At 41.6% G+C, this 27371-nt stretch overlaps 1 protein-coding gene across 2 annotated transcripts in view; it reads right to left on the bottom strand.

The window, feature by feature from the left end:
• Nucleotides 1–27371, bottom strand: part of arhgdig (Rho GDP dissociation inhibitor (GDI) gamma) — a 64389-nt gene that overhangs the window by 21120 nt on the left and 15898 nt on the right. For both annotated transcript variants that reach the window (XM_036589624.1, XM_036589623.1), the window contains exon 2: nucleotides 5854–6030. In XM_036589624.1, the coding sequence (XP_036445517.1) occupies nucleotides 5854–6025 (172 nt within the window). In that variant the 5' untranslated portion in view covers nucleotides 6026–6030. The remainder of the gene's footprint in view (nucleotides 1–5853; nucleotides 6031–27371) is intronic.

The following is a 27371-nucleotide window of genomic DNA, read 5'->3' as shown; positions in this document are numbered from 1 at the left end:
TATGTGAAAAACTGGAAAACGTCAGAAATGGAGATTAGATAAGAGGTACTACATTGCAGGCTAGTTAGCTTAGCTTATTGGCTGATATGAAATGATACACTGCACTATTCTGTGCTCACACACTTTCAAACATGTCTACACGTACACAAAAACTATGTGTAGAATCAAGTAAATTTTAGATTTTTCTCTGTTCAGTGTGAAAAAACCAGCAAAACACTTGTTCTGCGGAGGCTAGCATACTGCTACTAGCGCTAATGTTAGCTTCCTGTGTTATGCCACCTTAGCAAACTCTTTACAGAGTAATGATTTTAAAAATAGTGATCAACACATCAACCTACCATTCTAGTGTACATTCTGGTGCTCTCACTGGACATGTGATAGTTCTTAGTGACTTGTTCACCTTCACAAGAGTGAAGAGTTCGCTAGACTGTTGTGGAGAACTATTAGGTCCTGATCTTGGGGCCTTCGGTCCTGGACCAAAAGCCAGCACAAAAAGCACAGTTCCAGTTTTTTGGTGCTGAAGGTTCCGATATTTTGTGAGGACAGTGATTGACTTTTTCCTCAGTTCAACTTTAGTTCTTACATTTAGCTCCTAATTTCTATTTTGGGTTTAATTTCATTCTGGTGTGTTGGTTCAGCTTCTGTTCTGCATTGCTGTTGCACAGTGTTCTCATTTTGAAGCTTTAGCAGGTTATTTTAGACCAAAAGGATTAAAAAAGAGAAGGACAGAGACAAACAAACTGCAGTTCCTATACTAATAGATGCTGGATGTTCTAAGAAGTTCCTCCACAGTTCAACTGTGAACTGAAGTAACAATGCTTTTACATGAGCCTGGGTTTAGGTTAGTGGTCATTTTGGCCAACCTGAAAACTGCTCTCTTATGGCTCCTATATCTTTAGATAAGAGTAGCTAATATAACATGAGGGGTTGGGTGAACAGGGCGCAGCTGGAGATATGGTGAACTCAGCACATTCCTCCAGGGTGTTATCAGCTGTGCGATAGCCGCTGGACCACAGCATGGTCCAGCACACCGAAGCTATATGTCATTACACAGATCCATTTGCTTTCATCTCACAGAATGTATAGGAGTCATTCTATGGAAATTTTTGTGTAGTGTTTACAGATATATTACACTTGAAAACATGTTAGGGTTACAATTTATTTATATTTTAAAATAAAACAATAAGTTATTCTAACAATTACACCTTCTTGAGCCTCAATTTTGCAATATTGGTTCTTAAATCAATCATATAGAATTCCAAGCACCACAGAAGAGCTCAACCTCACAGTCATGTATAAAGGCTGAGGCCTTATTTTGAGGTAAAAAATGTTTTTCTGCAATTTTAACTGCAATAATTTATACATGACTATGGAATATATGATTTAAACAACATAAAGAAAACAAATGGCAAATAAATATTATAAAATATATAATGAAAGTTCTGGTCCCCAGGAGTCGTGTCACTGGTGTTACTGCATAACAAAAAATCTTTTATTTTGAAATAAAAGTCACACTGATGACATCACTTGACTTCCTTTTACCTGTTTTCTGAGGATCTATGAAGAAAAGCACATGGTGAGTCCACTGTGTCTTTCAGTTATCAGAGATTTTCTCATTTAGCTCATGATTTCATATGAAGCTTTTAGCTGAAGTCACTGGTGTGACCGACTTTATTCTGAGGTAATTGTGAAAAAAATAGAATACAAAATGGATTAAATTCCATATTTTAGTGGATATTCCATGATTGACAACATGTGGTTTGATGCTCTGTAGCAGCCACTTTGTAAAATGTATTGTTCATTAAAAATGTCTCTGGTGTTCCTTTATTATGTGTAACACCAATGAGGATCGGTAACACCAGTGACTCCTATGGAGAGACAGAAAAGTGGACGTTTCTGTAGAATGACCCATTGAGGATCCATCCATGCCACTTTAATTAGCCACTTTGCAGCTCCGCTCTCTGGCTGGCTGGATGTTTCTTTGCCTCCGAAGGGACCTGCACTGTTTACTGGAGACTTTAACTGCGCATAACGAATGACCGGGCGGCTCACACTGCATTATTGACATGAGAGGGGCTGTTTTTCAAGTGGAGAGCCAAACTTAATCATAGGAGAGCTTTAGTCAGCCACAGATGTGTTCTCATGCAAAAGCACACGGTGACGGCCGCGTAATTCATCACTCAGGCCCAGAACATCCATTACTCCTGCGAAAATCATGACAAATTAACAGACGTCAGAAAAGCCTGTGGCGAGTTTTCAGTTGTCTCCCCTCAGAAATGACTGAGGTTAAACGTTTTGTAAGAAAGATTAAACACATGATGGGGCGTTTTGTCTTTTTCTGTTTGGGCTGCGCAGCGGAAATTCCACCAATCTGGCACAAGCTACAGTTCTCTGCACCCCTCATTTATTTTTTAATCTCCACTTCAAATGGCCATTACGTGCAATTTACTAATTTTTCAGACGTTTCTGAGGAGATTAGATATAAGATAGTCCACTTGGTAAGGAAGGAGAAAGTCAAAGTTGGAGAACTACAGAGAAAACGGGCCTCCTAACAACCACCCGCAAGATCTAGTAGACACCAAAACTGCCCCCATGAAATAAACAGCACTTAAAGCTTTCATCTTTGAGAGACAGAAGAAAATCAAGCTGCTTCAGATCTGAAAACATCCACAGCCATCCTTCCACTGTGAGAAGACGACTCAGCGCTATGGGTCTGAAAGGATGTGTAGCTGTTCAAGAAGAACCTCACTGAGAAAAGGAGACGGACACACCAAACAAAGAAGCTGAACAATGGACTGACCACCCCAGAGTCCCGACCTCAACACCACTGAATGTGTTTGATTACTTCAGCTTCTAAGACTGAACTTTGGAGGTGTGTCTGCAGATTCTTTGAGGAACTGAAAGTGAGTCTCCTGGAAAGAATGGAAGCTGGAATAAAGGAAAAGAGTGACACAATAAACGCTTAAAGTGTTGAATATTTAGTCTGTGAGGCTCTACTCCATTCGTTATTGATGAGTCTATGACCACAGAAAACAGGGCTGCTGTTTTCTAAATATTATTTGGGTGGTGGACCCCTGTCAGAATAGCAGCTGAGAGTGGTCGTCCTCCCTGAAAAGGTCAGAAACTGGACTAGAGGACGATTAACACAAACTGCGCGTCAACAGATGGGCACCAGTCTCTAACTGTGCAAGGGCGGGATTTCTGATAAAGTGGCCAGTGAGTGTCGGCTTTAATAAAATGCAATGTGTGCACAGCAATGCCGCACATAGTTCAGCACGGCACAATAATAAACATGATCTAGAGGGTCCTTGGGGCACGACTGAAGTGATCAAGCAGGATTAGAGGGCAAGGCTGATTCATAAGGTAGCACTCAAAGAAGAAAAGCACCGCTCTCTCCACTGATTCAATCATCATTCGGGCCTGATTGGTCATTATGATGCTGTGACTGCAAGCAGAGCTTCTTTCCCATTAGACTGAAACATGAAACGGTGAGCTATCAACCACAGGGGAGCGCTGCCTTATGCCTTGGGTCATTCCATTGAACAAGAGCTATTATTAACCTGGCCATGGCCAAGAATATGAGAATGAATCATTTATGAATCAGTAGAGTTTGCAGGGAAAACGTCCTTGATGCACAAGTTGCTTTTGACAAAAGAAGCCGATTGATGCACCAGCAAAAACTAATGGAGGAACCTAAATCAAGTTCAAAGCCCTGCGCTGGGAAGAAAACAAGGCTGAAATATTTTATATCTCGGCCTCAAGCTATGAATAAAAGCAAGCTTTCCATTTTCCAGTAGCTCTAAATTGAAACAGAGTATTTGATTTCCATCTGGCTGCCTGCTTCGTTTGGATTACAGGGCTTCGTTCTTCGTAGTTCGTCTTGCATAAAATAAACAAATCTCTGCTCTGTGCCCTTTTCTAGCACCGTAACAATTTATCACAGTCAGACAGACAATAACTAACCATGAAATTAGTCCACTGCGTTGGAACAACATTAACTTTCTTTTAATTCCTTATTTTCATTACGGCCGAAATCTACAATATTATAATTTTGCAATATCATTTTTATCTACATTGCAGAGCTGATGGGGTCTTCTTGTTCGTCCCTTTTAGTTAAGAATACATTGTTTTTGTGGCTGTGAAGCGAAACTCTATTACCCCAGAGATTAGACAGGAGTCGGTCCAGACAGCTGTGCGGAGGGTCTCCGGAGACCACAGCTAGCGCTGCTACTCTAAAGAAGAATATACACTGTCTGATGTGCCGTCAGAACGGAGATGGATGGATACATTTTTTCACACGTCCCATCATTTGTGGGTCGCTGTCTGATAAATGTGGGTGGCGTGCGAGCTCTCCGAGAGTGAACGCAGGAGCGACTGAATGAAAGTGTCACAATGGTAGTAAAAGCTTTTCAGTGCAGCGAGGGCTTAACTATATGGCTTAAAGATGGATAAGTAGAAGATGTGATGTATGACTGGATGGATGGATGGATGGATGAAAGGGTGGTTAGATGGATGGATGATGGATGGATGGATGGAAAAGACAGAGGAACAATAAGCAGATGATGTATGAATGGATGGATGGATATAAGGGTGGATGGATGGTTGGAAAAGATAGAGGAAGGATAAGTAGAAGATCTGATGTATGAATGGATGGATGGATGGATGGATGAAAGGGTGGTTAGGTGGATGGATGGATGGACAGATGAATGGATGGATGGATGGAAAAGACAGAGGAAGGATAAGTAGAAGATGTAATGTATGAATGGATGGATAAATGGATGAATGGATGAAAGCGTGGTAAGGTGGATGTATAGATGGATAGATGAATGGATGGATGGATGGATGGAAAAGACAGAGGAAGGATAAATAGAAGATGTGATGTATGAATGGATTGATGAATGAAAGGGTGGTTATGTGGATGGATGGATGGATGGATGGATGCATGGCTGAATGTACAGACAACTCGACGGACAGGTGTATGGATGGGTAGATGGATGAAGGAATGGACAGATGGAGGATGGATGTAAAAGCAGATGAATAATTTACAGACAAATTAAGGATGTTTGGATGGTAAGAAGCTTGAATGGGTGCATAGATGGATCAAAAGATGGCTGGATAGACCGATAAATAGATGGATAGAAGGATGGACAGACAGACAAGATTGTTAGATGGAAAATGTGGATGAAGCATCTGCAGGAAGATAGAAGATGCTTGAATGGAAACTGGACAATGAATGAAAGCTTGGATGCGGAGACGGATGAATGGGCAAGTGATTGGATGGACGGATAAGTGGTTGGATGGATGGACAGAAGGATGGTTTGAAGAAATGACAGAGGACTGTTGAGTGGAATATGTGGATCAAGCATTCATAAAGACTTTTTAGTGTAGTGAGGTCTTTATTATAGGGCTTGAAAATTATATATCCAGAATATAACGTTGATGGATGGATAGCTGGATGGATGAGTGAGGAAAGCTTTGCAGAGGAAATAATTATATTATTAATTATATGCTTCGAACTGAACTGGAACGTCGATTGCATGTTAGACCTTCTCGTCCAATGAGACGGAGGCTGTTAGAGCTGCATAGAGGGGTTGACTCCATATGAATGCCCATAGTTTTGGAATGGGATGTCCAACAAGCTCATACAGTGACAGTGTAATGAAGATGGATGGACAGATGCAGTATTTTTAGGTAGAAAAAGGCAGGATGCAAGGATGGATGGACTAGACGGAGGATGGGTGGATGAAATGGGTGGGAGAAAGGATAAATACATCAATGCAGGGATAGATGGGTAGATGGATGTATGGATGATGGATGATGAAAGTCTGCAGAGCAGCTGTGCTGGACACTGACCTGACACCACAGGGCCGGACCCCAGCAGAGTCTGCTTGTACTTGTTGAGGCTCTCGTCATCCTTGTCCAGCTCCTGGATCTCCTGCAGGCTTTTCTGGGCGGGGGGCTTGTAGTTCAGGTCAGTCTCATCCACCTCCTCACCCACAGGGACTGTGCTCTCTTTATCTGCCATTAGGCCTGAGGAAACACGGAGAAAGCATACATCAACACAGTGGACAGGAGTAACACGCTGCCTCAATACAGACTGACTCAACCACCACCTCCTAAAAATGCTGCATTATTATATACAAGAGATGCGCAGTCAGTTTAGTCAGATTTCTAAGGCATTATTCCAAAAATATATCCCGATATCTGAACGACGCACCCCACATAATATTACCTTACTTAAACACATGGTGAGTTCAGATATCTTTATGCTCAGATAATCTGTTCCTTTTCATCCTGGTAGGTTGCGAGACATCAGTGGCAAACCGTGACTATTAGAGTTCACCCTTCATTTCGGGTCTCAAATGTCAAAACTAGGCTTGTCTTAATTATAACAACCGCCTAATCGCAGATATTTGAGATGATCGCAGTTATTTAAGCCGACTGCAGCCATTTTCTGCACTCAGATTTCACAAATTAAGCTGCAACAAACAGTATGTGAACTGGGTGTGTTGGGCTGAGGCAAATAAATAATACAATTAAGCAGTAAATGCATTCATTCAGGCAAATTTGGGACTTATGGAAACAAAAGGAAAATGTTCTGACTTCTAATTTGGCACTATTACATGTTTAGAGTGCAGCACTGAGTAATGTTTCTTTATTTGTTAGCTAGCTACATGTAGCTAATTCTAATGTTTTTAGCATGTATGCTAGCAGAATGAGTGTCTTTTTGCTTATATTTTCACTCAGGTGAGGAAAACGTAGCTTAGCTTAACTCTATGTTTGTATGGTAGACTTTTGTGTGAGAGTCTTGATTCGAAAGTACAACCTGTGTTAGCTTCTAGGTGAACATAGCTAGGAGGAGGCTAGTAAGGAGGCTAAGTAAGGTGGCTAAGTGAGGAGGCTAAGTAAGGAGGCTAGTAAGGAGGCTAAGTAAGGTGGCTAGTAAGGAGGCTAAGTAAGGAGGCTAGTAAGGAGGCTAAGTAAAGTGGCTAAGTAAGGAGGCTAAATAAGGAAGCTAGTAAGGAGGCTAATCATCCATAACGATGATTCACATGCACATTTTTTGTGTTCTAGATAAAACGCTTTTATTTGAAGCTTGAGACATACATTAATATATATTTTTACCTTTAGTAAAGAGGCCTAACATAGAGCTGCTACTCTTTTCCATTTCTTGTTTTGTTTTTTTGAACTTTTGAGGTTAATACAGAAGGAAATAGCCAAAATGCCATTAAAATAAACAGCCTGAACATATACTGATATAAAATGTAATTAAAGGAGGACAGTAAATAGATCAGCCTCGACTGTAGAGGCAAAAAACTAAAAATAAAATTAAAAATTAAAATGAAAAGTTCTTTAATTTTATTTAGTAATACGTTAAATAAAAATACTGAAACAAAACAAAACAAAATAAAATAAAATAATGTTTCACACCAGGAGTTAGTCTAATATACTATTTTTACACTTTACAGTACAAATCTCAGTATGGAGACACTCATTCTGCACTTTCACAATACTAAGAACCTCTTTAGTTCTGAGATAAGTAACTCTACTTTCGCTGTTTTCCATTTCCGCCTGTTCTTACAGTTCTAACATGGCTTCCGCCACACCTCACTGACTCCATCAACACCAGAATATACGCGATATAAAGTGTAATGCAAACTATGAGAGCCATTAAACTGGTTTTATAGTGTGTGTGGCTCTCTCGCTGCACTGCCCACTACAGCAGTCTGGCTGGGGTACATTTTCTATACCTTGCTCCCCCCCCACATCGGCTAATTCAATTCCGCTGACCCGGCGTGGACTCACGGATTCATCGCTTTTAATATCCACAGCCATTTGTTCTAATTCCCCCGTTCTCACACCCATCCCTGACACTGATGATAGTGGACGTTTATTTCTATTCGGTTCATTTGGAGAGTGGCCCTTAACCAAAAGCCCACTCTCTGACAGTATTAATATTTGAGCAGGCAACCGGCCCGAGTGTCTGGGAGTAATAATAATCAGCTCCAGCTTCAGGAGCTTTATTAATAAAGGCTCAGCGGTTTTCATTAATTCATGCAGAGCGGCGGCTCACGATTATCGAAACTGATCCCCAGCTGTTGTACGTAACAGCTGACGGTTCTAATAATCGTATTAGGCTGACAGGTTGCAGTTCAGCGTGTCGAGGCATTGCTCTCCGGAGGAATGGAGGGATGCTAAAGCCACGGCTAACCGCTCCCTGTCCAACAGAGTGAAAACAGCAGCAGTCATTTATCATATCAATTAACACTGCAGCGTTCACATAATGGCTTTTCCTTATCACGCACGCAGACACGTTCCAGAGTTCCATTCGACTGAACTGCCGAGCGGATGACATCACGGCTCGGCCGTGCCTGGACAGGAATGAGCGAGAGGCCCCCGGAGAATAGGTATGCAGTAGGGATGAGCAATAGGCCTGGATGATATCTAAAAATAATTAGGACACTATTTTACTGTTAGAAAAATCAGGATTATCGATAATACGATCCGCTGCAGGTTAGACCTGCGTTTCTGTGCAATCTTTAGCTTATGCTTTGTAACGTTAAATAATTCAGTGGCAATATTTAATGAAAATCACATTAAATAGTACAGTTGTATGAAAAAGTGTGAATACTCGCAGTCAAATGACGTTTTATTGATGCAAATAAGTTAACACATCCTCAACACTGAACTTCTGCAAGTTTTAGTGCACAATTTCTACTTATTTCCTTAGTTTAACACATTGGGGAAAAAAAGCAAAACATAAAATATAAAACGTGTTATAACGTTTCGCACAGGCCATATTTTATGTTTCGTTTTTCTCCAATGTGTTAAATTCAGCAAAAAACAGTAATTGTGCATTAAAAAGAACATCAACTCCGGCAGCACTGCTCTGTCTGATCCACTCAGACCAGCACAACGCACACTAACACATCACCACCACGTCAGTGTTACTGCAGTGCTGAGAATGACCCACCACCCAAATAGTACCTGCTCTGTGAGGGTCCATGGGGGTCCTGACCACTGAAGAACAGGGTAAAAGGGGGCTAACAAAGTATCAGAGAAACAGATGGACTACAGTCTGTAACTGTAGAACTACAAAGTGCACCTATATAGTAAGTGGAGCTGATAAAATGGACAATGAGTGTAGAAACAAGGAGGTGGTCATGATGTTATGCCTGATCGGTGTACATCTATGTGCATTGTCACAAAGCAGCTTTGCAAAAATAAGCAGGCCGAGGGCAACAGTGGCAAAAAACTCCCTATAAGAGGAAGAAACTTTGAGAGGAACCAAGACTCAAAAGAGGAACCCATCCTCCTCTGGTCGACACCAGATGGCAAAACAACAACATAACAAGAGCAAACTGAGGAAAGAATACAGTTTGACAATTAACATATAACAGAATATGGAATAAAGAAATCATCCTGTCATTGGACAGAAGTATTTAGATTAAACAGTGACAGGTGATGACTGAGGCCTATACTAGAGATCTATGAAAAACCACTGACCACTGTTAGAATCCTGTCACGATGACACATTAGTATGAATATATCACTGCTGTCGGAACAAAACCTCTCATCTCCAAAATGGTAACTTTACAGGAGAAAGAAAAACATACTCTACTTTTAATGTAAGTCAGTGGAACCAGTTTTTTACACGCCATTTTGGGCCACTTCTATTGGTCCAATCATCATGAAATTCACACACAACGTAAAGGGCCATGGGCATGTTCAAATTATGTCAAAAACTGATGATTTGATGATCTAGTATAGTGAGAGACAGGTGAATGATCTCTATGACTGAATAGTTCTGGTTTATCTTGTCAGTACGTCTAGAACACTGAACAATGGCACAAAGCATTAAAAGTCAGATTTAGATCAGACAAAATTACTCGTTCCCCCTTTACGCCGGCAACAGAAACAGAGTCCCGTTCACACCTGCACAAACTTCTGACCATTTCACTAAATGTGAACGTTCAAACTTACATTTCACTGATTAGTGTTTATTTTCTGATCTGTTACTACTTTGAGCCTTTTCTGTACGGGTCTGTTTAACCAGCTGACTTGCTGCTTCTGGTGCCCCAGGAGACGAGGGAGCAGTGGACGCCCACTTAAGTAGACAGAAACTGTAGGACGTTTTGCCCCATTTACTTAAATAGGTCTGCGCTGTTTGTGATAACACATGACCTCGAGTGATCTACTGCTTTTATACAACAGTTATATTTTATACAACAGAATATTGTATTAAATGTGCCTTAATGTTGGCAACTCCTTCCACCTAAAAAGTAGTTCCCTTTTGCTGTAAGGACCGCAAATATCACTGTGAATATCAGGTTGAGCTCAGCTTTTTCAGCTTTTTCCAGATGAGGCTGAATGCGGTTTCTTCCAGTCAGTCTGTAAAGCGTATCACCGTTTTCTAAATGATATTCTAAAAAATTCTGGCTGATTCCAGTTTGTTTTGTGGTTTATTGGCCAAAAATCTTGCTTAGCGTCAACAACAGGTTCTGAATTATAGTCCTGTGGTCACTCTGTCCTTTTGAATCTGACCAAATCAGGTCAAATGCTGTCTTGTAGGAGTTATCTAATGTGTCCTGTTTCTGTTTTTACATGTGCTAATGTAGAGATTTAGAAAAGCTTAGTAAAGTCATTACTTGGCAACCTGTGCTCAGCAGAATGATAGTGTAGTTGTGAAAAAAAAAAAGTGCTGTTATCACAAATAAGAACACGAGCAGAAGAGATTGTATCCTCAGATCTAACTGTTGTATAACAACTGCATAAACTGCATAGCAACAAGCAGCTGATTGGACGTCAGCCCATTATGACATCATCCTGTTTTATTTATTTGTTCGTCCTTCCCGTTCCTTCATAAATTGTTTTTATTTTCAAACCAGGCGTGTACAAATTCATCAATAAATATTTTGTCTCATCTTTTTTGGCCAAAATTTCTCAGTCTATTGTGAAATGTAAAAAAAGTACTGTTGTTGTTGTTTGTATTGCAGCACTGTGTAAATAGTTCCTCCAGTCACTTTCTTGTATTCAAAATAAATGAGAATCATACCAAAATAATCAAGCTGAAACAAGAGATTTACAGCCCTCCAGGCTGTAATCCCGCTCGCGCTCCACAGTGTGTACACAGAAGTGGCGTTATTTACAGTGTGTCCAGCTGGAGCCGGGTCATCCCAGCTCAGCAGCCGTGCAGACGGGCCTGCTGTCCCCTTCCTCCTGCCCTTGCTTATGAAGGGAGATGATAAACTCTCTCTACATTAAGACAGATGGGGGAAGAAAAATCCAAGCGCAGTAATGCAAAGCCAAACGCAGTAATGGAAGGCCATAGCTATAAAATACGATCTGCCAAATCGATACAGCCGCTTTTTTTTCGTCGCATGAGCCACTCTCCCCCGGCGAATTAGACTCTGTGGACGCCATCCTCACCCTCTGCTTCCTTCCTCTGGGTCTGGGTGGCATTTATGAACTGCTGTGACACGAATGCAGAGACGAGTTTTGCTGCAGATCAAAAGGAGAAATCATTTTTTGCGCAATGCAAAAAGAAATGTGTCAATTTTTCTAACATTATCTTAACTAAAATCAGAGATGGTGCAACGTAGGGTGGTATGGCCAAAAATGAAAAATGATGTATATCATGGGGTGTGTGTGGGTGTATATATATATATATATATATATATATATATATATATATATATATATATATTTAGATGCTTGAATAAACCTATTTTTTTGTATGTTTTGAGTGGGTTATTATTCTGGCATGCCGTTTCACTTTTCTGAAATATTTTTTGTGCAAAATGGTAAAAACAAAACTGATCAATGTATAGATGAACCTGTAAACATTGCCTTCTAACACTGGCCCCATGGGCCTGGAAAAAAAGTTATTTCATGTCTGAACTTCTACAAGCCTGAAGTTAAAGTTAAATGTCCCGTTCCACCTTAAATGGAGACGCATTCTGTTTCGACATTACATTACAATCCTGTACAGGCACCGGAATTAAACTGCAGCAGCACTTAAGGTAGATCAGGAATTTTGAATAAGAAGCCAACTTCAGCTTTAGCAAATATCTCTATACTCGACCATCAGACACAGCTGGAATTAGGAAAGTATTTGTCATCTGTACTTCAGTAACAGCTGGTCTACAGCTTGTTGCAAGCATGAGGCCTTGAGACCGCAGCCTTGTCTGATGTAGTTCACCGAGTCGGGCGTCTTCTCAGGTGGTATGAAGGGGAAGCGCAGTCTGTGTCAATGTGAGTCTAATGCTACCCCTACAAGTCTAGCTGTTCCTTTACGTCTGCTGCCTCAAAAACAAAACGGACCACTTCAGATGAAAACAGACAGCAGGAATTGTTTGAGATATCGGTGTTTTTTTTTTATTTGTATCTGGGGAAGAATTTGAACAGGTATACTGGTTTATCTACCCACTACTAGTCCAGCGATGCTAGAATCATGATAGTGATACAAAATGCAGCTGTAGCATTCACTGGCAACTTGGGTGCAAATAATATATATATATATATATATATATATATATATATGCAGAGTATGTCACTGCTGTCAGGAGAAAACCTCATAAAAACCTGTTGCTCTTTACATTGTGTGTAAATTTCATGATGAATGGACCAAAAGAAAAGGCCCAAAATGACTTGGAAAAAACTATGGTTCCATTGACTTACATTAAAAGTAAAGGAGGTTTTTTTCCTTTTCCTGTAAAGTTACCATTATGGAGATACAAGGTTTTCTTCCGACAACAGCGATGTACTAACTTAGCATATTAAGTTGTGGATGTGAAACTGTGTACGCAGCAACATTAACATAGTATTGGCACAGTTACTGTGTGGAGGTTCATAAGTCACTACACAGGAAACCCATTTTCAGCTCTTTGTAGTGGTTGAAATGCCACATGGTAAGCAGGGGGGGGGTGACAGTTCAAGCAGTGACACATGGATACAGTATTGTATCGTACCACATTCTCTCACAGTCTCCTGTATTATTGCTTGTATTTAAGACTCAGGTGTGTACTGGCTCAGAGCTGACACCCCTGCTAGAAAAACCAGCATAAACTAGCATCCCTGCTGAGAAAAGGACGCTGGGATTAAAACCTGATGGTTTCACTTTCTAATGGGAATTGGTTCAATGGTTACCAGCAGAGACCACTAATTTCCTGTAGGACGCTTTCAGATCCCATTAGGAAACCATCATCTATAATCAGTCTCAGAGCACCTGTTAAACCATTAGAATCCTCTACACTGTGATATCAACCCATCTGGAAACGCACAATAGTGACTACCGGTCAACACCAGAAACCTACAGATATTTTTAATGGGTTTTATATATTTTTCAGCAGGGATATGTTTTGTTTTGGATGCTGCTATGCTGGCCAACCAGCATGGCCATGCAGGGTCACCAGTTAGAGCAGCAGCAGACCAGTATAAAACACCTTAAACCACCTTCAACCAGTATGAATTCCAGGCTGATCTGTGTTGTTTTTCTGCAGGGATATTAGCTTGTGGCTGTAATTAGCTGCACACACATTACCCTCCATCAGTCAGTGCAACTAGAAGAAAACACCATATTTGATTTGATTTTGCTGCATTATAAAGTTGGTGGTTTTGCCGGGTATATGTGAAGCAAAGGCGCTAAGTGCTAGTTAGCATGGCTTCTTTTGAAAACAGCCAGGCAAAGGAAGCCATGCTAGCTAGCACTTAGCGCTTTTGCTGCACATATAGCGAATTAGCTCATACGAGTCAAATTAGCATCCGTAATATAGGCAGAATACAATGTCAACATACTGTTAACCAGTTTAAATAAAGTGTTTTAAGTATTAAACGTTATAATATGGAATTGTTTACCACATAGAACCTGATAGCAAGAGGACAGTGGACCACTATCAGCTTTTCTCTGGTGGCCCACTGGTGTTTAAGCAGCCTAATAGACAAAAATTCCACTTATCGTCGCTCATTTTGCACTTCATTTTTCCTTCATTCTTTTCTTTAGTTATACTTTATAAATTAGTTTAGTAAATAATTCTAATTTAGCACAGTGTCACCAACATTTTCTATAAAATCATTTTATTTCAGGCCTAGTCTTTTTTTTTCCCAGTTGTTTATAATATTTGTCTAAGTTTATTTTCTAAAACGATAGGCTGAACACATGAGAAATTAAATTGTTTCAAGAAATTAAAAACTAGTTGCAGCTTGTATGCAGGACAATAATCTGGGTGGTTCGACCAGCAGTAGCAAACAGTCGGTGGAGTGCTGACCTTATCAAGCCACCAATATGTGCTTGATATCTGGGGATAGCATTGAAACAGCAGTGAACTTTAGTTTAGGGGCAGTCGTGGGCTGGAGGTTAGGGAACCAGCCTCGTGACCAGAAGGTTGCCCTGTTCAAATCCCTTGGCCGACAGCACGTGACTGAAGTGCCCTTGAGCAAGGCACCTAACCCCCACTTGCTACCCAGGCACTGTGTCCCACCGCTCCGGGCAAGTATGCTCACTGCCCCCTAGTGTGTGTTCACTAGTGTGCATGTATGTGGGTGTTTCACTGCACAGATGGGTTAAATGCAGAGGTTTGCTAATGGTTCAAAATAAAAATTAGCTAGCTGCCCACAGTAAACACAAGCCAGTCAGGTTCAAATGACAGAGCTAGTGACACCGTTTGGGTGTTTTAAGAACGGAAGTGGCAGTAAAGCCAATTTTGGACGTCAATTTTGTCATATGTGCAAAGTGCAATCTGAGATCATACTGTACTTCTACTGTACTGTACTTCTAAATGGGAGAATAAATTTCAGACATAATGTCCTAATGTCTAAGAAAGCATGCTGCATTTCCAGATCTGTTGGAAATAATTAGACCTGCATTCTCAGTTCAGATGTCAAGCCAAAGTGCACGTCTGTGATCACCATACGTTCCAATACACCGTTCAGCCGCTGCACTATAGACCACACCAGCATAAGACACATCGCGCTAGCCAACCAGCTAATTTCTGAAATGAATCTCACGGCGTGCTGGTGTAGATGAATGTGCTAATGAGAGACGTGATGGAGATCAGAGCTCGGGGAAGCATTATAAAACTGGCTATTGATCGCCTGCAGCCTTTCAACTCAGCGCCAAGGATGCAGCGCATGGGTGGAAAGCTTCATTCAGGCGAGGCCTCATGACGCATGCTAGCTTTCATTGAGCTAATACCCTGTGCATAATTAGGGTATTTTGTTAATTATCCACGCACAATTGCGGAGAGAAATCATTCTGGAAAATACACAATTGAAGCAATTAAACAGCTCTCATGCAGAACGCACAAATAAAATGCCCAGCGGAGATTAATTGTTTGGGACAAATGGTTTTATGTCTTCTTGAGTGAATATTTGGGCTAATTGGACAATTTAGAGCCTATGCATACAATCCAACCCTTTTATTCCTCACTGAGCTCTAAGACGACATGCACTTCTACACGGCTACAAATTACAAGTGCAATGTACAGTGGGACGTCAATTAAGACAGCCACAGTTTGATACGATACACCGCACAGGACCAGACTTCTGGTCATGATCATTTGAAATAATAGCTTGCTTATCTTCTGGTTGTTGCCTTAACATGCAAGTCTTGTGGTTAGTTGTGCTGCTGGAGTATTTCACCTAATGGCACAGCTTCCTTGTATTATTCATAAATATGGGTCATTCTACAGAAACGTCCACTTTTCTATCTGTCCATAGGAGTCACTGGTGTTACCGATCCTCATTGGTGTCACACATAATAAAGGAACACCAGAGACATTTTTAATGAACAATGCATTTTACAAAGTGGCTGCTACAGAGCATCAAACCACATGTTGTCAATCATGGAATATCCACTAAAATATGTAATTTAATCCATTTGTGTTCTATTTTTTCACAACTACCTCAGAATAAAGTCGGTCACACCAGTGACTTCAGCTAAAAGCTTCGTATGAAATCATGAGCTAAATGAGAAAATCTCTGATAACTGAAAGACACAGTGGACTCACCATGTGCTTTTCTTCATAGATCCTCAGGGAACAGGTAAAAGGAAGTCGAGTGATGTCATCAGTGTGACTTTTATTTCAAAATAAGAGATTTTTGTGTTACGCAGTAACACCAGTGACACGACTCCTGGGGACAACGACTTTCATTATATATTTTATAATATTTATTTGTCATTTGTTTTTTTTATGTCATTTAAATCATATATTCCATAGTCATGTATAAATTATTGTAGTTAAAATTGCAGAAAAATGTGTTTTTCTTCTTCAAAATATGGCCTCAGCCTTTACACGTGACTGTGAGGACGAGCTCTTATGTGGTGCTTGGAATTCAAGATAATTGATTTAAAAACCAATATTGCTAAATTGAGGCTCAAGAAGGTGTAATTGTTAAAATAACGTATTGTTTTATTTAAAAATATAAATAAATTCTAAACATAACGTTTTTTAAGTGTAATATATCTGTAAACGCTAGGGACAGAAAAATGGACGTTTCTGTAAACCCATATATAATGTACCCACGCAAGTTTGGGGCATTTGCTATACTTTGTTAAAACCATCGAGCATAGCGTCGCTATCGGAACTCATATCTCCAAAAAAAGCAACTTTAAAGCAGAAGGAGAAACATCTTTTCAACAAAGTCATTTTGACCATTTCATTTGTTCATCAAGATATTCTGACACAGTGTAAAAGGCAGCTGGGAAAAAAATTAAAAGCAACAAAAACGGAGATTCAAGGTTTTGTTCTGACAGCGACGATATGTTTATTCATCATAAATATTGGTGACTCTCAACCTTTACGAACGGCAAACCAGAGCTTTGCATTTTCATGAGCCCAAGCGTTTGCATATCTTGACGCAGGGTGGAAAACTGGCTCTATGCATGCGGATGGACGAGACACACGCAAAGCATTTTTTCCTGTGATAATGAAAGCTTGTCTTGCAATGTATGACATGTCATTATAAACATGCACTGCCACTTGTAAATGGCGAAATAAAGTCTCTGATATGAGGAGAAATACATTTATAACTGAAGGAAAGTAACACAGCGGTGGTGGAAAATGGCAAGTTTAAAGTTTAAACTCAAATGCTTCAGTATTTGAGCTGAGGAGTGTTGCTGGGAACCCTGGTGATACCCAGTCCAGTCTTGTCCTCAAAGCTGGTGTGGTTACAGGTGTTCATTCCAATAAAGCAGGAGAAAACTTGATCAATTATTTGAAGACTGACAATCAGAATGTGCTCTGCTTGTTTGGACATAAAACCTGCAGCCACACCGGGCCTTTGCGGATAAGACTGGCCACCTTTGTGCTACACGCTGCCTCGGTTTAAGCCTACGGAGCTCCTTCTCACAGGCAGCTGCTTGGTTTTGGCGCTAAAACGACATGATATTATGACAATGGCACTGAAGAATGAGGAGATGCTGCAGTGAACCCAAACAAAGGTCTTTATTTGAATGAATAGGCAATGAATATGCAGAGCATGCACTGTACTTTTTACACCTCTGTTGCTCTACCTACCTACACACTTAAAAAGATGGTTCTTCAAGGGTTCTTTCATAAAGAAAATGGTTCTATACAGTACCAAGAACACTCAAAGAACCCTTTGCATGGTTCTTTGCATCATTAAATGGTTCTGGAGAATGTGTTTTATATGGTTCCTTTTTTGAAAAGTGTTCTATATAGCACCAAAAAGGGTTCTTCTATTGTCACAGGCTTGACATCGTAACAAAAGAAGAACCCTTTTTCGTGCTATATAGAATGTTCTATATAGAACCATCTGTAGCATATTCTCCATCAATCTGAAGAACCATTTTACCATACAAAGAACCCTTTAATCGGGCAAAGGGTTCTTTGAGTGCTCTTGGTTCTACATTGAACCAAGTTCTTTACTAAAGAACCCTTGAAGAACCATCATTTTTAAGAGTGTAGTGTCTGTTGAATTGGGGTAGCTTTGGGGGGCCTATATTGAAGTGTAAGTTACTCCACCCTTATACACGCCCCTTTTTGACCACAGCCCTGGTATTAGCCTTTGAATGGCATCTGTTCATACAAATCAAAGGCTAATAGCAAAAAACAGAAAAACTATAGACTCTGTACTGCAGTTTGCCATGGTAACAGCAGTGACTGGACCTTATCTTCATTGGCTAGGTCAGTCTCCGTCATGCATAATCGCTTCTAAAGGGCAGCAAGGGACATGGCTGGCACTGCCAGAGCCTGGCACACTCCCACTCACCCAGTTCCATTAAAGAAGGGTCATCTTTATTAATGAGGAGGAGAAGTGACAGTAATTACAGCCAAGTAAAATAACGCTAATACATCTGAGGATTCGCAAAAAGGCTTTTTTAAATTGTCTGGCTGTGTTTGGGACACAAGACTTAAAGAAGACAAGATAACATGGGCAAAATATTACATTGTGGTAATATTGCTACATGTTGCCTTGTAATATTCTTAATAGATTAACATGGAACGATCAAAAAGTGACTTTTTGACCAAAATTACTGTCATTTCTTAGTTTCCATGACACATGACAAAACATACACCCAAAGAAACACTCATTAGAAACAACTGAGGCAGATCAGGATGTTCACTACATAACACAAATACCATGTAATTTGCTAGAGGTTTCATTTGCATATTGCAGCCCTCTGCAGAATCAGTATTACAGAGGCTGATATTGCAATAATGCATTTTGCAACCATATGCTGTGATGTCACAACCATATATTGTGCAATCTGCATCTGTGGCACATGGTCGATTACCACAAACACCAACTGTCCCTGTACTTAGTAAAGGAACGCAAATACTTGAATCCACTGCATTCTATATAACCACGCCCACTCACCCAGCCTTCATACTCTCACTGAATAACCACGCCCACTCACCCAGCCTTCATACTCTCACTGAATAACCACGCCCACTCACCCAGCCTTCATGCTCTCACTGAATAACCATGCCCACTCACCCAGCCTTCATGCTCTCACTGAATAACCACGCCCACTCACCCAGCCTTCATGCTCTCACTGAATAACCATGCCCACTCACCCAGCCTTCATACTCTCACTGAATAACCACGCCCACTCACCCAGCCTTCATACTCTCACTGAATAACCACGCCCACTCATCCAGCCTTCATGCTCTCACTGAATAACCACGCCCACTCACCCAGCCTTCATACTCTCACTGAATAACCACGCCCACTCATCCAGCCTTCATGCTCTCACTGAATAACCACGCCCACTCACCCAGCCTTCATACTCTCACTGAATAACCACGCCCACTCACCCAGCCTTCATACTCTCACTGAATAACCACGCCCACTCACCCAGGCTTCACACTCTCACTGAATAACCACGCCCACTCACCCAGCCTTCATACTCTCACTGAATAACCACACCCACTCACCCAGCCTTCACGCTCTCACTGAATAACCACGCCCACTCACCCAGCCTTCATACTGTCACCTGAATAACCACGCCCACTCACCCAGCCTTCATACTCTCACTGAATAACCACGCCCACTCACCCAGCCTTCATATTGTCACTGAATAACCACGCCCACTCACCCAGCCTTCATACTCTCACTGAATAACCACGCCCACTCACCCAGCCTTCATACTCTCACTGAATAGCCACGCCCACTCACCCAGCCTTCATACTGTCACTGAATAACCACGCCCACTCACCCAGCCTTCATACTGTCACTGAATAACCACGCCCACTCACCCAGGCTTCACACTCTCACTGAATAACCACGCCCACTCACCCAGCCTTCATGCTCTCACTGAATAACCACACCCACTCACCCAGGCTTCACACTGTCACTGAATAACCACGCCCACTTTATACTTTCACTGAATAACCAAACCAGCGACCTTCCGGTCACAAAGCTTGTTCCCTAACCTCTCGGCCACGACTGCCCCACAAAGTCACAGTGTAAAACAGTGTAAAACGCATCACACAAAGACTTGATTAAGATGTCTCTTCATAGACAACAAAACAGCAAGACTGTCTCCTTTAATAAATAATTAGAACCTTTTTAAAGCTGAAAAAAACTCCACATAATGTAAAGACTCTGTATGAATTAATTAAACGCTTTGCCTCACAACTGTTCAAACCAACCCTTCATTTAAAAAAGTGTGCGCTATGGAAGCAGCAGATACAGATTAGATTGAAAAACAGCAGATCTTCAAAAAATCTGCTCTTCTAAGTCTGGCTTTGAGTTTACTAGCAAAAAGCAAAATAAATCCCCTTTAAACGGGCGCGGCCGTCTACAGAACTATTGTTCTTTGCTGCAGAACTGAACTGGGCCTGAGACGTGCAGGAGTTGCGAGCGCTGTGTTGAATCTTGTGCGACTGCTTGTCTAACAGCGTGCTGTTCTTGTCTAATAGCATGCTGCAGGTTTGAGTGCACATTGCGAAAAGGGAACAGCAATGCTGAGCCACTCGATAATGCAATAAGCTGGCATGGCTCCAAATGCTCAGTCGCAGCACATGTTCAAGTGTCTGGACTCTGTGCGCTCACGTCTTTTCAAGTGCTCGCCAGCAAACTGCGGCAGGTAATCAACTCCAGCACATTCCTGCTGAAGCCTCATATCTGCTCATTGTGCCTCTGCTGCTGCGCTACACTTTGCCATGTCCAGCTGATAGCTCTGAGTATGATGCCCTGTGATGCTGATGCTTGTAGTGGGCAAAATGATGTGTTATATGATATGTTCTCATTAGAGTGAGTAAATTACGTTACAATATGAGTTTTTGTGCACATGATACTTTGGTAAGTACGTCTAGAACAACTGCGGATTTCCAACTATGGAATAAAGACAGATTTTGATGAATTATAGTGCCTATAGTGCATAGTAACCAGCAGCTGATTGGATGTCAGCCCATCATGACCTTAAGTCGTTTACCAGTTGTTTGATTTCATGAATATATAACTGCAAGTAGCTAAGAACACAATATAAAGGCAGAATACTTTGTTGAGTAAAATAATTTAGTCCAATCATTTAATTCGGACCAAATGACCCACCTTACGACAGCTGAAAGGTAGCGAGATAGGTTCACCAGAATGGTGGAGAAAGTAACACAGGTACCTACAACAGCTTGCACTGCTGAAGAAAGAAAGAAAAGAGAGGCAGAAGAAGAACAGGCTTTGCAAAAAAGAAACTGGATAAACAAGAGGTCAAACCAGAATGAACATCGGTGTGGCTTTCCACCAGCGGCAAAACCTGAGGGAGCTGAAAGGCCTGAAAAGTGACACCATGGTTGCTATTTTTCTGTTGGATGAGTAATTATTTAGTTTGTTTTGAAATGAAATGAAAATGAAATTAATCTTTTTAGCCAACTTTGTCTGAACACATCGGAATTAGACCTCCGCATTTAACCCATCTGTGCAGTGAAACACCACATACACACTAGTGAACACACACACTAGGGGGCAGTGAGCACACTTGCCCAGAGCGGTGGGCAGCCCTATCTATGGCGCCCAGGGAGCAGTTGGGGGTTAGGTGCCTTGCTCAAGGGCACTTCAGTCATTTACTGTCAGCTGAGGGGATCGAACCAGCAAGGCTGGTTCCCTAACCTCCAGCCCACGACTGCCCCAAGTTGTTTTGCTACTGATGCAGCTATATTATGTATTAGGTCAGAGCTGTGTGGTGAGGTGTACGCTAGCTAGCCAAGATTATCTTGTATGTAATCAGTGTGTGTAGGCTCGTGGGCTTTGCATGTTCCCGTGTTTCAGGAGAGTGACTTTGGACGGAGGGCTGAAAGTAAAGGGTGGGATTTTTTCGGTTCGGTTTTTTCAAAAAACTAGCTTGCACTCACTGTTTGCTACAAAGTCACCTACTCCAGCTTTAAAGTACAACTAAACTTCCCATTTCTTATTTTCATCCCTACCCCTTGTTTCTGAGTGTCACCTTGCCCCTTGGAACTGAGGTACAACAGGTACTGATAACATACTCACTTTTGGGGGTTTCTTGGGTTATTCATGCAGCCATTTTGCCAGTGTTTCTTTTTTCTCATAACACTCAGTTTGGAGTAGGCCTATGAAAAACCATGTAGCCCTAACACTTCACTCTACCCCTCTATCTCAACAAGAATCGGGACACCCTACCCCTAGACATAAACATGTAAAAACAAAGCGGTAGGGCTAAATGGTAGTGGCGAGGGGTGAAATGGGATCGGGCCGTTGTGTTGGCCATTGACTCAACATCAACCAGCGATCCTCACTGATAGTTGAATAGCTGTTGATCCAGCGTCAGCACTGACGCTGGTTTAACATTATACAACAGTCAGTTCCGGCCACGCAAGCTGATTGGTTGAGAAGCGTTCTAACCATCCTGTTATTTCGCCATAACATCACGTTTTGTTCACACTACACTACTACAAACGGAGACGACACTAAATTCCCAAACTGTCATCACCACTGAGCAGCTTTTCAGTCGGCAGCTGTGACAGAAGAACAGCTAAACAACCTGGAATCAGCCAGAAATGAACCCAATACCATTCACCACAGTTTGGGAATTTAGTGTAAGGAGCTGGAGAACGAACTGCTGGCTGTGCAGCGAGTGGGCGGAGCTCGTTACTCTGACGTAGCAACAAGCTGCTCGTTAAGGAACTATAATTTGGTGAAGGAACCGCGAACATTAAAACATATTAAACGCGGCGTTCACGGCCCAGTTTATTAATTTATTACTTTATTTATTTAACTGTTGTATAAAAGCAATAGAACGCTCTCGTGTTCTATCTGAAAGCTTAGCCAATTCAGTTACATATTTGCTGAACACCACTTCCTAGGCATGTAACAGAGACTCAAATCCAGAGCACTGGTAGGTGAGTGCACTACCCAAGGACTTTTATTCCTACATGGCAGTGCCTGTTGGATGGGGATTGAACCTATAACCTTCTGCATGCGTGATAATTGCATTACCCACTGCACCATCCATGCTATCAACAACAGTCTCACTCAAATGCAACACCTACCTTTTGCCCAACATCAAGTCAACACTGTTTCAGTCAAAGCTTGCTATCTGGGACTGTTTTGCTGCTGCTGCCAACATCTTCTCAAACCCCAGACAAACAAATAGTGTGATACATATCGTGTATGATGAAAATATCTTCAAGTATTGCAGTGTTTTTGTCATATCCATCCACTCTTTAAGCGGAACTGCTCTGCACAAGATCTGCAGCTTCGGCCTCTTCACTCTGGATCCGCAGCTATCACTCAGATACGATCTCAGAGAACATGAGATGTAGATGGAGAGAGTGACTCGTCTCAGTGAAGTATGACACTGCTTTTAAGAGCAGAGATAAACCACAGCTAGCAGGGAACTTTCATCCTCTTACACTTTCACAAAGCGTAACACGGCTTTTACGAGACTGCACTGTCTGCTTTATTGGAAACAATGCACTTGTACATCCACTTACTGTCCCCTTTTGCGCTCCACCTGCCTTAAAGCTCCACTCTACAAGTGTACAATTACAGACTGCAGCCCATCTGTTGCTACACAGTTTACCAGCCCCCTTCTGCCCCTTTCGTCATCGGTCCGTTTCTGACTACAGGACCAGATATTGTCCAGATATTGCTGTGGTGGTGGACCATTCTCAGTGACATGGACATCGTGGTGGCACTGTTGTAATGGTACTCCTTCTCTATGATGTGAAATGAATGCCTGACTATGGACACAATGTCAACATATTCCCAAAACATGCAGATGTAACAAGTCCCAAGTTTTTGTGACTTATATAACCCAATCTGGGTGATGCATCGTTTGATGGGAATCGCCATCACCGTATGAATACAGGGATAACTGGACTCATACAGCTGTCTGAAAATGTCTGAAAACTAAACATAACTCATGAAAGAACACAGTTTGGTTTAACTAGCTCTCGACTGACCAGCGCAGCAGACAGCTAACATGTTAAGAGACTCTTTTAGAAATATTTACAGACCTTATTTTAAGAAAGAATATTAAAAGAGCAAAACAAAGCAAAGAATGTGTTACATGTGTTAGAGTATTAGATGAGTTGAATGTCCTTGTTAATGAGCCACTATACGTAGTATTGAAACCAATATATATATATATATATATGTGTGTGTGTGTAAGATGTTCCAAAATTACTAAAAATGTCTGGTTACATTACAAGCACAGTATTACGTACACACACACATATATATATATATATATATATATATATATATATATATATATATATATCGCTGTTGTTGGAAGAAAACCTTGTATCTCCAAAATAGTAACTTTACAGGAAAAGGAAAAAACCTACTTTACTTCCAATGTAACTCAATGGAACCAGACGTCTTTCCAAGTCATTTTGGCCATTTTTTTTGGTCTATTCTTCATGGAATTTACACACAATGTAAAGGGCAACAGGCATTTTCAGATTATATGAAAAACTGAAAAATGTATATATATAATTTATGTGTGGTTTATACTCAAAACATACATAAACGAATGAATGAATGAATAAATGAATGAAAATTTAAAAAAAAGGTTGAGAGTGGAGAATGTCCAGCCAAGAAAAGCTCTGTGGTCACAAACTGACCGCTGGTGAAGGGCTAGAGGAGGGCTAATACAAACTGTTCATCAACAGATGGGCTACAGTCTTCTGTACACCAGCGAGGAGGTGGAGATTCAACTAAAGTGGTGTATTTAATGTCTCTGTACAAAAAAAACCACAATCCCACACAAAGCACCATCAAATGCACAGACAGTGAAGAGGTGAGCAGTAGTTTGTTACGGGGTCCTGAGTGGCTGTCGGATACAGACTTGAAGAGCGTCTGCGGCATGTGTCACTGAAGCAATCTAACATGATGCGCCAGCTTGTACATCCACACAGCTTTAGCTTTCCCCAGTGGGGCACGCGAACGCGCCGGCTTTTGAAGAGCCCCTGCCTCCTGTATGCAGCTTAATTGATTTAGTTTCTCTAACATGTGTCCGGCCTCTGAGGCACGGTCATCCATCAAAGCAGCAGCGCTGGGCTGGGCAAAGCTGTCGCTCAGTGAGTCGTGAAGTGTCTGGCTGGGCTGCGGGTGGGGTGATCTGGTCAGCAGTAGGGATGGGCACTATTAGAGTAAGCAACTACCAGTTTGATTGGTAAAATGCAACTTGAAATTCACAAAGTGATTTTGCTTCACTTAAGATTACACAAAAATCTCATTCAGCCTAATGAGAAACTGTAGAACAGACTCAGTTTATATCACAATACCTACATTTAGAGTCGGTTATTCATTCAAGCAAATGTTCTGGGCTTAGGGTTAGTATATATATATATATATATTCCCCACAGAAATATGTGGGTTCATTAAAATAGTAGCTATAATTTTAAAATTTATTGAACATTACTGTGATACGTATTGTATATGCAAAATGCAAAAAAGGTGAAAATCATAATGTTTAATTGTGATTTGTGCCCTATCAGGGTAACCTATGGCACCATCACCTGTTTTCCCTGATGGAGCTCACCTGACCCCGCTAATGAGGGTGTGGTCATCAATCAGTGAGCTGAATTGGGCACAATTCGATTATTTAACACACAAATAGAGACCAATACAGCTTCAGTCTGGAGGAGGCGCCCCAAATCCTGCTGCAGTACTGAGGGGATCGCCCCGCCACCCCCGCAGCGCTCTTTCATCTCCAGATCGGAGCGGAGACCCCTCAAAGACCCTCACACTCTCTCTCTCTCTCTCTCTCTCTCTCTCTCTCTCTCTGTCTCTCTCTCTCCCGGAACGTCAACACACACAGACGAGCGGTTTCTGCACATCATTACCTCCCACACACAGTCACTTCACACCACTGTAGAACAGCAACGAGAGAGAGGCGCTAAAGAGAGAGAGAGAGAGCAAAAGGAGAAAGAGAGGGAGAGAGCAAGAGAGGGAAGAGAGAGAGAGAGAGAGAGAGAGAGAGAGAGATACAGAAAGATGCTAAGAGAGGGAGATGGGGAGAAGGAGAGAGAGAGAGCAAAAGAAGAGGGAGAGAGAGAGAAAGCAGAAGAGGAAAGGGAGAGTGACAAAGAGAGATGATAAGAGAGGGTGAAGAGAGAGAGAGAGCAAAAGAAGAGGGAGAGAGAGAGAAAGCAGAAGAGGAAAGGGAGAGTGACAAAGAGAGATGATAAGAGAGGGTGAAGAGAGAGAGAGAGAGAGCAAAAAGAGAAAGAGGGAGAGAGAGAGTAAGAAGGGAAAATGAAAGAAAGAGAGAGAAAGAGATAGAGAGAGAGGAAAAGAAGGGAGAGAGCAAGAGGGGTGAATGAAAGAAAGAGGGAAAGAGAGATAGACAGAAAACTAGAGGGGAAGAAAGAGACGCTAAGACGGAGAAAGAGAGAGAGGGAAAATGAAAGAAAGAGACAGAAAGGGCAGGGAGAGAGATAGAGAGAGAGAGAGAGAGAGCTAATTTGAATTTGAATTTGAGAGAGAGAGAGAGGGAAAAGAGACAGAGATACTAAGAGAGAGAGAGAGAGAGAGAGGGAAAAGAGACAGAGAGAGATGCTAAGAGAGAGAGAGAGAGACAGACAGAGAGAGGGTGAAGAGACAGAGCAAAAAGAGAAGGAAAGGGAGAGAGAGCAAGAGGGGAAACGATAGAGAGAGAAAGAGAGAGAGAGAGAGAGAGAGAGAGAGAGAGAGAGAGACAGAGAGAGAGACAGAGAGAGAGAGAGAGAGAGACAGAGAGAGAGACAGAAAGAGAGAGAGAGAGAGACAGAGAGACAGAGAGAGAGAGAGAGCTGACGTATCAGAGGCAGAGTGACTCCTGACTGTATGAGGATGTTTGATCTGTAATTACGAACAAACAAACATCTGCAGCTGCTGATCATCACAGTTTTGCAGCAGGAGCAGAACTGAACTGTGTCTCCTCTCAGAGGAGCAGCTCCGCAGAGTAAACGCTCACTTTGCCTCACGGAGGAGAAAACAGGTGTCACGCTGCACTCTGACTGAGGCACACGACGCTCTAAACTGTGAACCAGAATCTAAATATTCCTTTAGATCACGGTTTTTACATCATCATCAGGCAGCAGAGCGTGTGACCAGGATTTAAGGGGCAACTTCAACATTATAAAATCATGATGCAACAGATTAAAGGGGAATTCCACCAGTTTTCATGCATAATCAAAAGGGAAAGATGCTAAACAAATGTGAAATGCTTCGTTTTTGAGAAACTTGCCGAGTCAGAATTGTTCACAGCGGTGTTGATAGGAACCAGACGTCCAAAAAACATTTTTTTAATGACTTATTTTTTCACATTTATGACTATTTTACCATCATCAACTCTGAAGTCAACTCTAAATAAAACGGCTATATTTGTGTTGTAGTCATGCAGAAATGATGTCTACAGCATTATGCAGAAATTTAGAAAATTCTGTGGAGTTCCC

This window comes from Colossoma macropomum, unplaced genomic scaffold, assembly GCF_904425465.1.
Source record: "Colossoma macropomum unplaced genomic scaffold, Colossoma_macropomum, whole genome shotgun sequence".
Classification (NCBI taxonomy): domain Eukaryota; kingdom Metazoa; phylum Chordata; class Actinopteri; order Characiformes; family Serrasalmidae; genus Colossoma; species Colossoma macropomum.
This window is presented reverse-complemented; position numbering and strand designations above follow the sequence as displayed.